Source organism: Drosophila eugracilis, unplaced genomic scaffold (assembly GCF_018153835.1).
Source record: "Drosophila eugracilis isolate 14026-0451.02 unplaced genomic scaffold, ASM1815383v1 contig_649, whole genome shotgun sequence".
NCBI classification, from domain to species: Eukaryota; Metazoa; Arthropoda; class Insecta; order Diptera; family Drosophilidae; genus Drosophila; species Drosophila eugracilis.
The window spans coordinates 2,382,395-2,397,250 of record NW_024573535.1 but is presented as its reverse complement, the minus strand read 5'-3'; the positions used below and the strand labels follow the sequence as shown (position 1 = coordinate 2,397,250).

The following is a 14,856-nucleotide window of genomic DNA, read 5'->3' as shown; positions in this document are numbered from 1 at the left end:
AGTTTGTAAGCATTGTATTTTTTTTTGAAATGTCTGACAGTGATTCGGATCCAGAGGAGGAGCTTTTTTATCAGGCAACAGAACATGTGGCCAAACAGTCTACGAACATTGGCTCCGCGGATCTGCTGCTCTTCTACGGTTACTACAAGCAGGCCATGGAGGGTCCTTGCGAGGAGCCAAGTCCCGGGCTGCTCCAACTGAAGGCCAGGAGTAAGTGGCAGGCCTGGCGAAATCTCGGAAAAATGTCCCACTCCTCTGCCAGGCAGGCCTACGTGCAGAAACTTCAAGAGCTCCAGCCGAACTGGCGTTCCCGGCGTAATCCCGGCTGGGTGGTGCACTCCATTCAGTCCGCTCCCCTGGAGGATCGGCGTATGGACAGCGAAAAAACTCTTTTTGACCACGTGAAGGAAAACAATCTGAACAGGCTAAAGGAACTGCTGGCCCCCGGAGATCTGGAGAGGCTAGACGAGCACGGTATGGCCCTCATCCATTGGGCTACCGATCGCAATGCCGTGGAGATCATTCAGTTTCTTGTAAATAGTGGGGCTAGTGTGGATCAACGGGACGCAGAGTTGCAGACACCTCTGCACTACGCCGCCAGTTGTGGACATCAGGAGGCGCTGGTTTGCCTATTGGAGCTGCGGGCCAATCTAGATCTATGTGATTCGGATGGACAGACCTGCTACGACGTGGCCGAAGATGATCAAATTTGCCAGCTACTTCAAAAGGAACGAGAGCGCCTAACTGGATCTGCCTCCTAATGCTGAACACTATTAAATCTTAAGTAGTTCGGTTTTATTTCTCAAATGCCCTCTAATGTGTTGTGAGCCATTGTAAATCGACGAAAAATCCACTTTAAACTTGATTGGAAAGCATTGTTATTTTTAAAAGGTGAAACCCCTATCCATAAATTCAAATGGTACGTTTTTTAACATTATAAGTTGTTAAGTTCCTCTCTGAAATCATATTAACATTTGCCACGATATGTCAACTATTAAAAACATACAAACTATAAATATATTTCCTGAGGAAATTATCCAATCGCAATTTTCGGGTTTCTTGTGAATTAGAGCAGGATACTAAATCCTAAATTAATGTTGGGTTTGAAAAAGAAAGAGATAGGTGGTTTGATTCAGAAGGAAAGACGCTGTAGCCCATTTGAAAATGGTATTCACAAAATAAGAGAATTCCGACTCAAAACGCCTTTAATCATCCTCAGAGTCTTAATGCTTAATCCCAATCTTAAGCTTATTGTTCCCGAGATATTTTGTTACATGGAAATTAGTCCAAGGTGTTTTTGCTTAAAACTTAATTACAAACACACAATTTATGATACTATTTAATGAATTTATTGATAATGAAGTAAATTTTACGTTCGAAGTGGCTGGTCACCCCTACTTCCACAGCTTTTTGATAGACATGTTCTTTTCTGAGTCCTTCTGCATCACCTTGGCCACTGCCATTTCAAAGTCCTCCTGGGTGACATGGACACGACGCTCGCGCAGCGCATACATGCCAGCCTCCGTACAAACACCCTTGACTTCCGCACCTGATGCACCAGGCATCAGCTCGGCGATCTTGCGCAAATTAATTCCACGTGTCAAGTTCATCTTACGGGAGTGAATTTTCAAGATATCCAGACGTGCTTCCTCGTTTGGTGGAGGGAACTCGATTTTGCGATCAATGCGGCCGGGACGCAAAAGAGCGGGATCCAAGATGTCAATGCGATTGGTGGCCATGATCACCTTGATGTTTTTGGTGGCCTCAAAACCATCCAGCTGGTTAAGCAACTCCAGCATAGTACGCTGCACCTCAGAATCGCCACCTGATCCCGATTCAATACGCGATGAGCCAATTGAATCGATTTCGTCCATGAAGATAATAGAAGGCGCATGCTCGCGGGCCATCACAAAGAGCTCTCGCACCATTCGCGAACCCTCGCCGATGAATTTCTGGACCAGCTCTGATCCGGAGACACGGATGAAGGTGCACTCGGTGTGATGGGCAACGGCCCTGGCCAGTAGGGTCTTTCCCGTACCAGGAGGTCCGTAAAGTAGCACTCCTTTAGGCTGGGCGATACCCAAAGCATCAAACAGCTCAGGGTGCTTTACGGGCAACTCAATCACCTCCTTAATCTCTTTGATTTGTTTGTCGAGGCCACCAACCATTTCGTATGTGGAATCGGGTACTTTTTCGACCATCATCAGCGACACTAGTGGGTCCACTTTATTGGGCAGAATCTTGTGCAGAGTATAGCTCTCATTTCGCAGGGCCACACGGCAATTGGGAGTGACATCGTTGATGTCGATGTTTTTGTCCAGATCAACGACGAATTTGCCCTCGGGATGCACTTTGACAAGCACCTTCTTCTTGTCCATGGGCTTCACAACCTCGCCTACATAGCTGCCTTGTTCTTGAAGCAGCTGAAGCTCTTCCCGCAACATACGAACTGCAAAACAGTTACAACAAGCCAATCATGTTTTGGCATACATATTTTGGAGAAAATGTGCAGAGTAATTACCTTTAGCATTAAGCTCATTGCGCTGGGCCTGCAAACGCCTCAGATTCTGGTGCTTCTCGGCCACAACCAACTGCAGTTCTTCGATCTTCTGGATGTAGTAGGACCGGAATCCCTCACCTTTTTGGTAGGCCGACTCGATTTCCATCTAAGAATACATTTTAATTAGTTTTCTGCACCTGAAAAAAGGCTCAAAATAAATACCCGATTCGTAACCGTCATTTTGTTTGATGTGTGCTTTGTTGCGCTTTAATTTGCAATTATTCCTGTTTCCTCAAGTTAATTTTGTTTTTTCGTATGACTCGGCATTCTTTGCTTGTTTTAATGTTACCATACGGGAAAAATGATTTTTTACCGAAATGTTATCGATCAGCCCTGGTTTTTAAAAACCTCTTATTTCGGAATACCGAAAACAGAATTTATTTTAAAGTAAAATTGTATTTTCCTCAAAGAAACGAAATTGTATTGCTCTTATTTTGTTATGCTGTTTATTGATTTTGGGAGATGCCCTTAAAATTTAGGCCTATTAATCGGTGTACGGAAATATCGGAAATGAAAAGAATCGCTTAAAATGAGCACAGACTCTAGCTTTTTGCCGATAACGTGGTCATCGTGATAGAGGCACTTCATCATAAAACCGGGAAATTTTTTTAGTGCTACAGTGGACTTTTCAGTTACACAGGTCGGCATTCTTATATTACCATGCGGTTTCCTTTTTAATTTTCTGTGTTTCAGAGAAATAAGATATTTGTTATATTTATTGTAGTTATAATGAATAAATGATAAAAAATTTTCAAAATTAATTTTATTTAAATAAAACTAATAACCAAATATAAATCTCAATACTGAGAAAACAGTTTTGTCCTGTTTCATAACAACTGTTGGGCAGATACCGAACCTCAAAAGTGTACAATCTGCATCATCTGTAGATCGAGCCCCAGTAACGGTCCAATGCTCACTGCGCAGTCGAGAACTTCAGTGGTGCGGGAGATCGGATATCAACATTTGTCATTTCAAATGATGGAGAATCCATCAAAATGTGCTTTGAGAACAAAGTACTGTTTTGTGCTCAATCTAACTCAATAATACATTCAAAATCCTCTGCCAAAAATCAAATTTCCACTCCTTTACCTTTTATTTTGTTTTACTAGTTTCCGCTTAGACTTGTTCCATATATTAAAGTCAAAAATGCCGGCAACCAAGGGACTTCTGTTTAAGCGCTATGTCCGAATCGAGCTAAATTTGTGGCGACGGACAGTGTTCGAGATTATCACCTTGGTGGTTATGGTCCTAGCGATCCTTCTTAATCCCATTGCCCACTCCAAGAAGCTTCTATATACGGATTCCGAAATCGAAAACGAACAGAGCATCGTGTCGCACAAGCTTCAAGATATCAATATATTGACGTAAGTGATTTTTCGTTTCCACGAACATAGGGCTTAGTTTCGTTGGCAGACGTTTTTGATAACAAGAATAGAATTTCTTTATTAGACCGAAAATTAAACCTTCTCATAAAGGGTTAAATCATTTAGGCCATCCATTTAATTTAATTTACATAATTACATCGGTTTGTTAAATATATGTACCATTTTTTATAAGAAGCTTTTAGACAGGTAAATGTCTTTGTTCTGCAGATTTAACTAGTCCCCTTAAACCTATAAAATATATTTTAATATATAGTGACAGAAGTCTGTGCGTCAAGAATCTATTATAGTAGGTCGCATTTGTAGGTTCTGGGACACTCTTTTGGCTAATATTTCCTTAACCGGAAGAAAAACCGCAGTGTAGTAACGAAAACAACCGCAAGCATTTTCGTTTTTATACCCGTTACTCGTAGAGTAAATGTCCGCCCGTTTGTCCGTATGTACGCTGAGATCTCAGGAACAATAAGAGATACAAAGTTTGGATTAAGCATCTAGATTCTCTAGATGAATACAAATCACAAGTTAGTTTCAGCCTCCTGCCACGCCCCTGCAACGCCCACAAAACATAGAACTAAACTCGTTGAGATCTCAGGAACTAGAGGAGCTAGAAAGATTAATCATGTATATTCTTGAGATGGCAGCGCATCTTAAGGTGGTACCATTATCCGACCATGCCCATGCCCTATTACGAGAACCACCAGCCGCGAACGTTGCGATCTCGGCACTATACTAACGAAAGCAACAAAGACGAAAATAAAAAACCAAAAGTCGAATGCATCGATTTTTACAACTGACACCTGACGACGTCTACGAAAGCACCGACTGCCAATGACTTTCGAAAATTGAAAACCGGGGACTTGTGCTGATTTTTGATTTTCGTTGCCTTTGATTTTGACCTGTGCTTCGACGAAGAAGAAGCAATGAAATTGAACTTATTGCACATTTTCAATTGCTGGTTATAAGTAGCGTTTTTTTTTGCATGTTAGAAAAATGCTATCAACCATAGTGTCGTTTAAAGAAGATCCATTGTAGTAAAACTTTTTATGTAATCCATATATTCCGCAGACGAATGGCTGACTCAAAGCGGGAGAAAACCAAGTACAGCCTGGTCTACACTCCAAAAACGCCGTTTTCAACAGAGTTGGTCAAGAAAGTGGCCAAGACGCTGGAACTGAATTCCACCGCGGGCTATGATGACGAGGCCGAGTTAATGAATCAGTTTGACGAGCGGACAACCCTGGCGGGCATTGTATTCCGTGGGTCCATAGCTGAGGGCACCCCTTTAACGCTATCCGTTTCGATTCGCTTTCCCAGCGAGTTCCGGACAATCTCTTCGTTTCTTACGGAGGATCGCTTGTGGATAACTCGCTGCTCGGGTCGCATTAAATCCGGACGGGATCGGGCCAAAAGCGATAAACAGCAGGATATATATATTCGCGAGGGATTTCTTCAGCTGCAGCATCAGATCTTTGTAGAGTGGTACCATCAATTGCGCATGGAATTTGTCACCAACTATCCGGAACCCAGTTTCGAGGTCTTCAATATCCTGCTGAAAGCCGCCGATGAACCCTGCTCTGTAATGAGTGTCGCACAGCTGCCTACATTCTTCTATAACTTCATATACCTACTGCCCTTCCTGAATATTATTAGAGTGAGTTTATCTACGAATATATTAATATGTTAAGTTAGTATTAATTTAGGGATTTTTACTTATATAACGCTCCCAAACAAGAAGAAACTCCGCGACTATTAGATACCCGTTACTGTTTTACATAATTTAAAAAAATTCATTTTGCTACTGAAAATTCACATAGCGCCACCTTTTGTCAGTAAAAACCATGTTGAATAACTGATGATGACATCACTGTCTATGTGAGGCCTTATAATTAACATTTCTTATTAAATAGCGAAATAATGTTCCGATTTGGAAAATCTTTGGTAAATCGATAGATATTGGCAAATAATGTTATATAAAGTCAAATGAAGTTATACATACGAGGTGTGTTCAAAAAGTAAGGTGACTTTTCAAATTTCGCGGGCAACATATTTTCGATTATCGTTTTTTTTGTTTTGTTATATTGGTACACTCTTCCCTAACATCTGTACCAAGTTTCAATGGAACATCCTCTTTTGTTTGGTTGTGAGAGGCGTAAAGTTACAAGTTATTTTGCGAGCTCGGCGATTTTTTGCTTTTTTCGGTCTTGGCTCGTCTGGGCTCTTCCATTGGGACGATTGGGCTTTGGTTTCGATATCATAACCATATACCCATGATTCGTCACCAGTTATGACCCTTTTGAGTAAATCTGGGTCGTCGTTGACGTCATTCAACAGCTCTTGAGCGATGCTCATGCGACGGTTCTTTTGCTCAAAATTCAGCAATTTCGGAACAAACTTCGCTGACACACGACTCATACCCAAAACGTTTGAAAAAATTTCATGGCACGAGCCAAGCGATATACCGACATCTTCAGCAACTTCTCTGATAGTGATTCGACGATTTTCCAAAACAATTTTCGTCACTGCTTGAACGTTTTCATCAGTTGTTGACGTGCTTGGGCGTCCAGAGCGAGGCTGGTCATTGGCATCTTCCCGGCCATCTTGGAAGAGTTTGTACCACTTGTACACATTTTTTTTACTCAGAACAGTTTCACCGTATGCCACTGTCAACATTTCAAGTGTTTCAGAGCACTTAATTTTATTTTTTACACAAAATTTGATGCAAATCCTTTGATCCATATTTTTCGATAGCAAAAAATCGCCGAGCTCGCAAAACAACTTGTAACTTTACGCCTCTCACAACCAAACAAAAGAGGATGTTCCATTGAAACTTGGTACAGATGTTAGGGAAGAGTGTACCAATATAACAAAACAAAAAAAACGATAATCGAAAATATGTTGCCCGCGAAATTTGAAAAGTCACCTTACTTTTTGAACACACCTCGTATGTTATGGACACCACAGTTTTCCGTGGCTTGTGGGCGTTACAGTAGGTATGACAGGATAAAAACACCACTTTGAGCTGCGGTGGGATTCCAAGAATGTGTTTCCTTGATTCAAACTTTCTAGCTTTTATAGTTACCGAGATAGAATCGTTTTTGGTTTTCTGCATTTTGTGGGCGTTCGAGTGGGCGTGAACAGATGGTGAGAAAATATTACGCATTGGGGCATCATTAGAAACTACATGCTTAAACCGAGCGGTCTATGACTTATAGTTACCAAGATCCCAGTGATTTTACGGAAAGCTAAAACCGTCCTTCGAGCTTGGTGGGCGTAAGAGTGGGCGTGATCGAATAGTACTCTCACCTTAAGATGGGCTGGAATCTCAAGAGATAACTTACTTAATCCCAGACGGACGGTTCGACAGACGGAATACTGATACAGGAATATATACACTATATAGGGTCGGAAACGCTTCCTTCTACCTGTTACATACTTTTGAACGAATCTAATATACCCTTTTACTCTACGAGTAAGAGGCATAAAAATGTATGTTTTAGTTTGACCTTGTCAATACCTATCAATTTACCAAATATTTTTTTGAAATAGAAATCACAATTTATTATTTATTATTATAAGGCATCACTTAATAAATGTGCTTTTTCTGACAAAAGGTGGCGTTGGTTATATTTCTGGTAACAAAATGATTATTATACCCGTTACTCGTAGAGTAAAAGGGACCGACCCTATAAAGTATATATATTCTTGATCAGGATCAATAGCAAAGTCGATTGAGCCATGTCCGTCTGTCCATCCGTCCGCCCGTATGAACGCTGAGATCTCAGGAACTATAACAGACACAAAGTTGAGATTAAGCATGAAGATTGTTGAGGTCCGGGGACAGCGCAAGTTTATTTCAGCATCCTGCCACGCCCACTCTAACGCCTAAAAACTAAAAATCTGAAAAAACTGAAATCTCGGGAACTATTAGAGCTAGTAACTTTAAATTCAGTATGTATAAACTTTGGATGCCAGCGCATCTTCTAGTGGTACCATTATCCGGTCACACCCAACCATACGCCCACCAAGCTCAAAAGATGGTTTTCGCATTTTCAAGAAAACCTGACATCTCGGTAACTAGAAGTGAAAGTTCGGATTAAGCATGAAGATTTTAATGATGCCCCAAATGCGAATTGTTTTTTTCCCATCTAGCCACGCCCACTCTTACGCCCACAAAACCCGAAAAACCAAAAATGCAAAGATGTCGGGAAGTAAAAGTTAGGCTTAGGAATACGTATTTTAGAGAAGCCACTGCAACTCGACACGAGTTTTCATCTGGCCACGCCCACTCTAACGCCCACAAACCGCGGAAAACTGTGGCGTCTATAATAATATTATGAATGCCTTCGTCTGACCTTGTATAACTTATTTCTGTTAATATCTATCGATTTACCATCGATTTATCAAATCGGAACATTATTACTGGGTTAAAAGAAGCGCATTCCAGAAAGTCCGTATGTATAAGCGTCGAGATCTCATTCTTATATCTATAATAAGGCTTTGTGTATATTTATGTAATACTAAAAAGCTTTAGCTATCAGGAAGGTTTTTATATATTTTAAAAATATAAAATATTTGACTGTTGGGGAGCTTGACTATCGCTTCCCTTCTTGGTTATTGTTAAAATTTGAAAATGTGTGAATTAATATTAATGAACACTTTGAGTCTTTCTTAGAACGTGGCTGCCCAGGTCCAGGATGGTGTGATGGTTCATCAGTGGCATTATGGGTACTCGTTTGGCCTGCAATGGGGACTCAAGTTTTTGGTGCTTTTTCTGAGAATGTGCATTTTGGGAGCCATATTTATACTTATGATATTGGTGAGTTGCTTCAAATTGATATTAGATGAACTTGATATACATACATATATCAATTGTATTTAGTCATTTTGGGCTTTTGGTGGACGGGACGGGGAAGTTTCGGGCAAGGGAATCATAGGTTTCATCTGCTTTGTCATAGTATATACCGTGGAGATCATTATCACTGGAATGGTGGTGGCGAAACTATTTGCAAATCCCACCAATGCGGTTCTGTTCGCCCTAGTGCTTTGGCTTTTCATGTACGCAGCTTTCTGCATTATATTGGAACGTTATTGGGACATCCACAAGTACTATGTGTTCTTCATCCTTGTGGCCTTCTGCAACTGTCAGATGCACTTTAGCATGAGTCTATTTAGGAATTGTATCGAAGACCCGGGTATAGTCCAGACAATTGATTTCGTAGTGATATTCACATCGGCCATTAGCTCGGCGTTGATATACTTCTTGATTCTGTTGGCGATACAGTGGCGAATGCCAGGCACGTTCCTGAGTCGACGGATAGTTAACAACAGGCCCCGGAAGCAGAGAGAGTCTGATGCTGCCATTATGTATGTGGGAAGGGCTCCCAGTTTTCTTAACTTCGAATTCGGCGATGTGGGTAGTGAAGAAGTAATGCGGTTGAACCATGTTAGCACCACACATCGTGATTCGGAGCGAAAGATCTTGAAGAACATATCTATGCGGGTCTATAGTGGGGAGGTGTTCGTGATCCTCGGGCATATTGGTTCCGGTAAACTGACTCTTTTGAGGATTATGGCTGGCCTCAAGTTTCCCCTTCGCGGCAGTGTAACAATTTTGGGCAAGCACTTTAAACCCCATGGCAAGTTTGTTTAATGATCTAAGCAAATTTTAATTTAATTTAATTTGAAAAAAAAAATACAAATAGGTGAAGTCCGTCGCATGGTTGACTTCCGTTTCGATGAGCATGGACTTAATAAGCACTTGACCGTGGAGCAGACCATCGACTACCATGTCCGTTTAAAACTGGCGCCCAACGAACTGGATCGCTACGAAATTGAAAAGCGAAAATGGCTGGCCATACTCGATCAGCATATCGAAAGTCGGAGGACTCGGATCGGAAAGCTGAGTCCGGCCTCTCTGAAACTTGTGGCTTTATGTTGTTGCTTGGCGGGTGATACAAAAATTATTATCCTGGAGGAGCCCACCATTGAGCTGACGGGACGGGAGGCGCAGGTGTTTTGGTCGATAGTCAATGCCGAGAAGGACAATAGAGCCTTTATCATATCCACCCACAGTGTTGGCGAGGCGGAGCATGCCGCAGATCGCATAGGAATTCTCAGCCTGGGCGTCCTGGAGGCCAGTGGGACACCCTTCTTCTTGCGTGCCAGGTTCAGCAGTAATGTGGAACTGGTATTTATGAAACTTTTTTTCAAAATACATTTTAGTCTCTCAAAATAGTCTCTCAATTCATATTATGTTGATTTTAGAAGGATTCTTGCTAATGAGTGTGAAGATAGTTAATAGTTAAAGCTAAGTGATATGAATTAGACTATATCGGCTTACATCGAGTAGATTGTTAATGCATACTAAGTTAGATTTTCTCTGATTTACGTAATCTCAGGTCCTAATCAAGAAACCACATGTGCCTGATCAGCCGATCACTGACTACATTAACCAGTTTATGCGTAATGTTGAGCCAGAAAATGAGATCGGCGATACCCTAACATACAGATTGCCGGTTGTATATCGGCCAAGGCTGCAGAAACTTTTAATTCACCTGGAAATCGATCGCAAGATGCTGGGCATCGAAAATGTGAGAGTGGTTGGAGCGGAGCTCTCTGACATATATATGAAGTTGGTAACGTCATTTCGACTGCAGCAACAGATAATCACGGATGTCAGTAAGTATATTGTTATAAATAAATACCTTAAGGTAAGATTGTAATGAACAGTGTTAATCGAAATATCCGATTATCCATTTCCACAGCCCAAACATTTAAGTACCAGGTTGTTTCCCAGAAGCAACTATCCAGACAACGGATGCGCGCAATGTTCTACAAGAAAATGATTCACACGGCGCCAAATGTCTGGCCCATTATCATGATCTTCACCAGCTTTGTTCTGATTGCTATCATTGCCCGGTTATCAGTACTGCTCGACATGCCAAAAGTGCGTCAAAACTCGATTCACATTGGTTTTATGGAAAAGGAGGATGTGGGCAATACTATTCCAGATTTAAGGGAGTGTGGCTACATAGACATCCGATCAGCGGTGAAGGTTCATAAGACAAGGAGCGTTGATGTCTCCAGAACTTTCGATGACAAATCGTTTGCCTGCGAAAAGGGCAACTATCGGACAGATCTGAAGAAGAAGAGCGAACTGAGTAGCTTCGGCGCCGTGGAGGCGGATGGCGTACAGAGCCTTAACGGCTATATAACCCAGGATATGTTCCACTCGGCTCCCATGGTGCTCAATCTGATGCACAATGTCTTCCTTAGGTAAGAATCTTCTTAAATCTCTTTGGCAGTTGCTAAAGCCACAACACTGCCAGTGACGTCACTGACCAGTCCCACAAACCTTCGTTTCTTAATACCTTTTTAAATAATTGTCCAGGCTTGCATATCCAAATCAAAATAACTTAGCCACCCTCGTCGAGAATCATCCGATGCCCACGCAGTTGTCGCGGAAGGTCAACGTGCTGGATAACAAGATCGCTCACATTCAAGTCCCATTGGTCGTTGGCTGCATCCTTCCGTTGACTGTATCAGTTTTCGTAATCCCCCTGGTGGAAGAGGAGCTATATAACGTCCGATTCCTGCAGCATATGGCAGGACTTGGCCTGAAGGTCTATTGGGGAATTAATTTGTTTTGGGACTGGTTCACCTTCTTCATATATTCGATTATTATTGTGGTAATCATGGGTCTAATGGGCATTGGCGGCTTTGGGTTTTACGAAAATTCTATTCTGGTGCTCTTACTGTGTTTCTTTGGACTTGCGGCGCTGCCGCTCACCTATCTGGTGTCGATGTTTGTAAACAAGTCGATTGTCCGGGCTTTTCTGGTTTCCGTACTCCTGCAGGGTGTCTCCGGCCTGGTGCTCTACATCATCTACTGGGACGTGGCGAACAGCAATACGATCTTCTTTTACAGCGCCTGCATGTCGCCAGGATTCTCGTTGCTGGACGGAATAAGCCTTGTGTATGCCCAGTGTCTGGAGCGAGCGATCTGCAAGGACAAGTGCCAAGCACACGCCAGCTGCACAGAAGACAACATGTACGAGGTGGTCCCCAATTGCCAATGTGAGTCCTCGGTACACTAGTTTTTTTCTCATTGCATATTCTTCCTAAAATAGGTTCCTTAAAAAATTAAAAAAAAATTGTATTTTCTTTTGTTCTACCTAGTTGACACTCATTTCCAGTGGGCCTCCCCTGGCATTTTACCCGCCATTGTTTACATGATATTGTCCGCCATCCTTTTCTTGATGCTGATTTTCTGGATTGAACTGCATCGCAGAGAGAAGAAGTTTCATACGCCCACGGAGTGAGTTCGAATAATATCCTTTATTCGTATAAACATTTAGTTCTCCCGCAGCCTCCGTAAAATGAGGACCGCTACTTATCCCTTCGATGATGGCGATGTGGCGGACGTGAAGCTAAAAATAGCAGAAGCCGATGCTACAAAGGCTAAACAGTCTGTCTTCTTGGTGGATCAGGTGGAGGCCAAGGTTCCAACTGCAGGAAAGAAAATCAACACTGTTTCCTTTGCCTTAAACAAGTGAGTGAGCCCCAACACCCAGTAAGACAAAAAGAGCGGAAGCTTATTTTGTCCCACCAAAATATTTTAGGTTAGGCTATATCATTTCTATGGGTACAATTATGTACATATGTATATAATAGGTTTTAAGCTTATTCAATGCGGATCTAGGCTTCAAAAAAGAAACAACTATAAATGAAAGTCAGTTTATCCAATGTCCCGAAAATCTGTGATCCATTACATTTGTCTATTACATTTTATTTTCTTGTCCTTTTAGATACATGAGTATGGGCATCTTTGGGCCCCGTAACTCCGGAAAAAGCCATTTGATGCGGCAGTTAGTGGGCCAGGAGGGATTCGCCTTTGGCGAGATCTACGTACGTGGTCTCGACTTTAAGTACGATCTGGAGAGTATCCACACATACATGGGCTACTGCCCGCAGCACAGAGGACTTCTAAACGCTTTGACTCCTCGTGAGCACATTAGACTGTTGTGCATGATTCGTGGTGTTCCGGAGACGAAGATTGGCGAGAAGATGCACGATTTATGCCTGATGCTCAACATGACCGGTTGGATGCATCGGAAGTGCAGTTTGCTGACGGCGGAGAAGCGGCAAAAGTTGAAAATCGCGCTGTCATTGGTGGCCTACAATAAGATCCTTGTTTTGGACGAGCCCACGTGTGGCATGCCGGCAACTACTAGGAGGGAAATCTGGAATATCCTTCGATACATCCGATACTGCGGCAAGACTATAATTTTCGCCACCAACGATGAACTGGAGTGCAAGATTCTGGCGGACTTCATTATCCTGTTTCAGGACAGCGAGATGCTGGCTATCGGTAGCCTGCAATATTTGCGCTACAAGTACAGCCATGGATTTTATCTTGAGGTCCGCCTCATCCGCGATGGAGCCACCGTCGCCGAATCGGAGGAGAAGTGCGTTTTATCTAGTAATGTTTATATGGTTCTTGATTTATTAATTCTTAAATCCCGTAATACTTCAGTTTGCGTAAGGATGTCGAGAACTTGGCCAAGTTTGTTAACTTTTTGCACAACAGGTCTGAGCTGGTGTAAGTAGTTTCAATGGGTTTATAAGTATCTTTATTAAAGATGTTATTTGTGAATAGGGTTTTTTTTTCAATCTTTTAATGTAAATTTCTCAGTATTAACAATTTAGTCGATCGAGCCATATCCGTCAATCTTTAAATTAAGCTACAGTCGGCACATCACTTATTCGTACACCTATGTGTTGCAAGTTTATTCGTTAATATCTCGAGAAATACGTAACGGAAATTAAAATTTAATATCTAAAATTAAAGATATACATTTTGAGCGTATATTTTAAACTTAAGTATGTACCTTCCCATAAGTATTCCTTTGAAGTTTGATATAGTGTATCAACTGCTTACGATTTAATTTAACAACATGCTCAAACGGTATTAGTAAACATTCGATAATTAATCGAGAGATCATAGTTATTTTCTTCTCTTAGATTTTTACATTATTTTTACATCTACATTTCAGGGGTCGCTTGCACAATTGGTTCAAGTTCTACGTGCCCGTGGGCCAGATTGTCTACTCGTTTCTATATGGCGCCATGGAAAAGAACAAGTTGCGTCTGAACGTTAGTGACTATTGCATATATCAGGCGGACATGATCAATGTGGTGGCACAGGTTCAGGAGACAAGGGCCCAGTTAAAGCACCATATAGTCCAAACGGAGGGTCCACTGCCCATGGAACCTGTACCAAGCAAAAAGGCAAGCCACCCTAAGCGCAAGGGCAAAAAGTAATGTAGAGCCATTGTTGGGAAATAACAATATATCGTCAAGTTTGTTTTAATGTAAAATACCATATACATATGTACGTTTATAAACCGTTTTACCAAAGTGAAATTATTTAATTTTCTGACAATCTATTAGTCTGTATACGTGTGAACTTATGTACCTCTAAAACACTAAAATTACAAATTAAATGTAAATGTTGATTTAATAATTGTAATACTAAATTCTATAACACTAATTCATTTTCTGTTATATTGTTATACATAAAAATATGAATCGAAAATACTCGAAGGTCAATGTCTGGCCTCGGCTATCCAGACTAAGCACCTCGAAATTGTGGGCTTTCCCGTTTTGAATAAATTACAACTGGGCTGGCTGCACACGTGTTGTTTTGCATAATTAATGTGAATACATTGAGAAGTATACAACCACTGGGAAGTTTTCCACGTGACGGATTTAATTTTTAATTGGCGTGTCCAATAATTGACACCATACCACTAATACATTTTCGGTAGGGGATTGATTTTCAGGATCAAAAGTTTAATAAATGATAAATTTTTTATGCATTCGCTATTACGCCTTATTTACCAAAAAAATATA

General features: G+C 41.5%; 3 protein-coding genes across 3 annotated transcripts; 2 read left to right on the top strand and 1 right to left on the bottom strand.

The window, feature by feature from the left end:
• Positions 1-29: 29 nt before the first annotated feature.
• LOC108117713 (acyl-CoA-binding domain-containing protein 6) lies at positions 30-1,047 on the top strand. The gene has a single exon (XM_017230268.2). It carries the CDS (start codon positions 30-32, stop codon positions 759-761), a length of 732 nt encoding a protein of 243 aa, XP_017085757.1. The 3' UTR covers positions 762-1,047.
• Positions 1,048-1,326: 279 nt separating this feature from the next.
• Positions 1,327-2,862, bottom strand: LOC108117712 (26S proteasome regulatory subunit 8). Its single transcript, XM_017230267.2, has 3 exons — positions 2,723-2,862; positions 2,522-2,666; positions 1,327-2,449 (listed from the first exon to the last, which is right to left on the bottom strand). The coding sequence occupies exons 1-3, from the start codon at positions 2,738-2,740 to the stop codon at positions 1,395-1,397; spliced, it is 1,218 nt and encodes a 405-aa protein (XP_017085756.1). The 5' UTR covers positions 2,741-2,862; the 3' UTR covers positions 1,327-1,394.
• Positions 2,863-3,706: 844 nt separating this feature from the next.
• On the top strand, positions 3,707-14,636 carry LOC108117674 (phospholipid-transporting ATPase ABCA3). Its single transcript, XM_017230202.1, has 13 exons — positions 3,707-3,924; positions 5,008-5,593; positions 8,615-8,758; positions 8,822-9,578; positions 9,645-10,129; positions 10,341-10,620; positions 10,707-11,217; positions 11,333-12,018; positions 12,121-12,259; positions 12,311-12,493; positions 12,750-13,409; positions 13,478-13,543; positions 13,998-14,636. Exons 1-13 carry the CDS (start codon positions 3,707-3,709, stop codon positions 14,263-14,265), a joined length of 4,983 nt encoding a protein of 1,660 aa, XP_017085691.1. The 3' UTR covers positions 14,266-14,636.
• Positions 14,637-14,856: the final 220 nt, after the last annotated feature.

Bases quoted from the DNA above. Each gene is read 5' to 3' on its own strand.
- LOC108117713 (XM_017230268.2), top strand. From the start codon at position 30: ATGTCTGACAGTGATTCGGATCCAGAGGAGGAGCTTTTTTATCAGGCA.
- LOC108117712 (XM_017230267.2), bottom strand. The intron at 2,450-2,521 runs GTAATTACTCTG...ACTGTTTTGCAG, and splicing joins CAATGAGCTTAATGCTAAAG to TTCGTATGTTGCGGGAAGAG.
- LOC108117674 (XM_017230202.1), top strand. From the start codon at position 3,707: ATGCCGGCAACCAAGGGACTTCTGTTTAAGCGCTATGTCCGAATCGAG. The intron at 12,019-12,120 runs GTGAGTCCTCGG...TGTTCTACCTAG, and splicing joins GGTGGTCCCCAATTGCCAAT to TTGACACTCATTTCCAGTGG. The intron at 12,494-12,749 runs GTGAGTGAGCCC...TTGTCCTTTTAG, and splicing joins GTTTCCTTTGCCTTAAACAA to ATACATGAGTATGGGCATCT.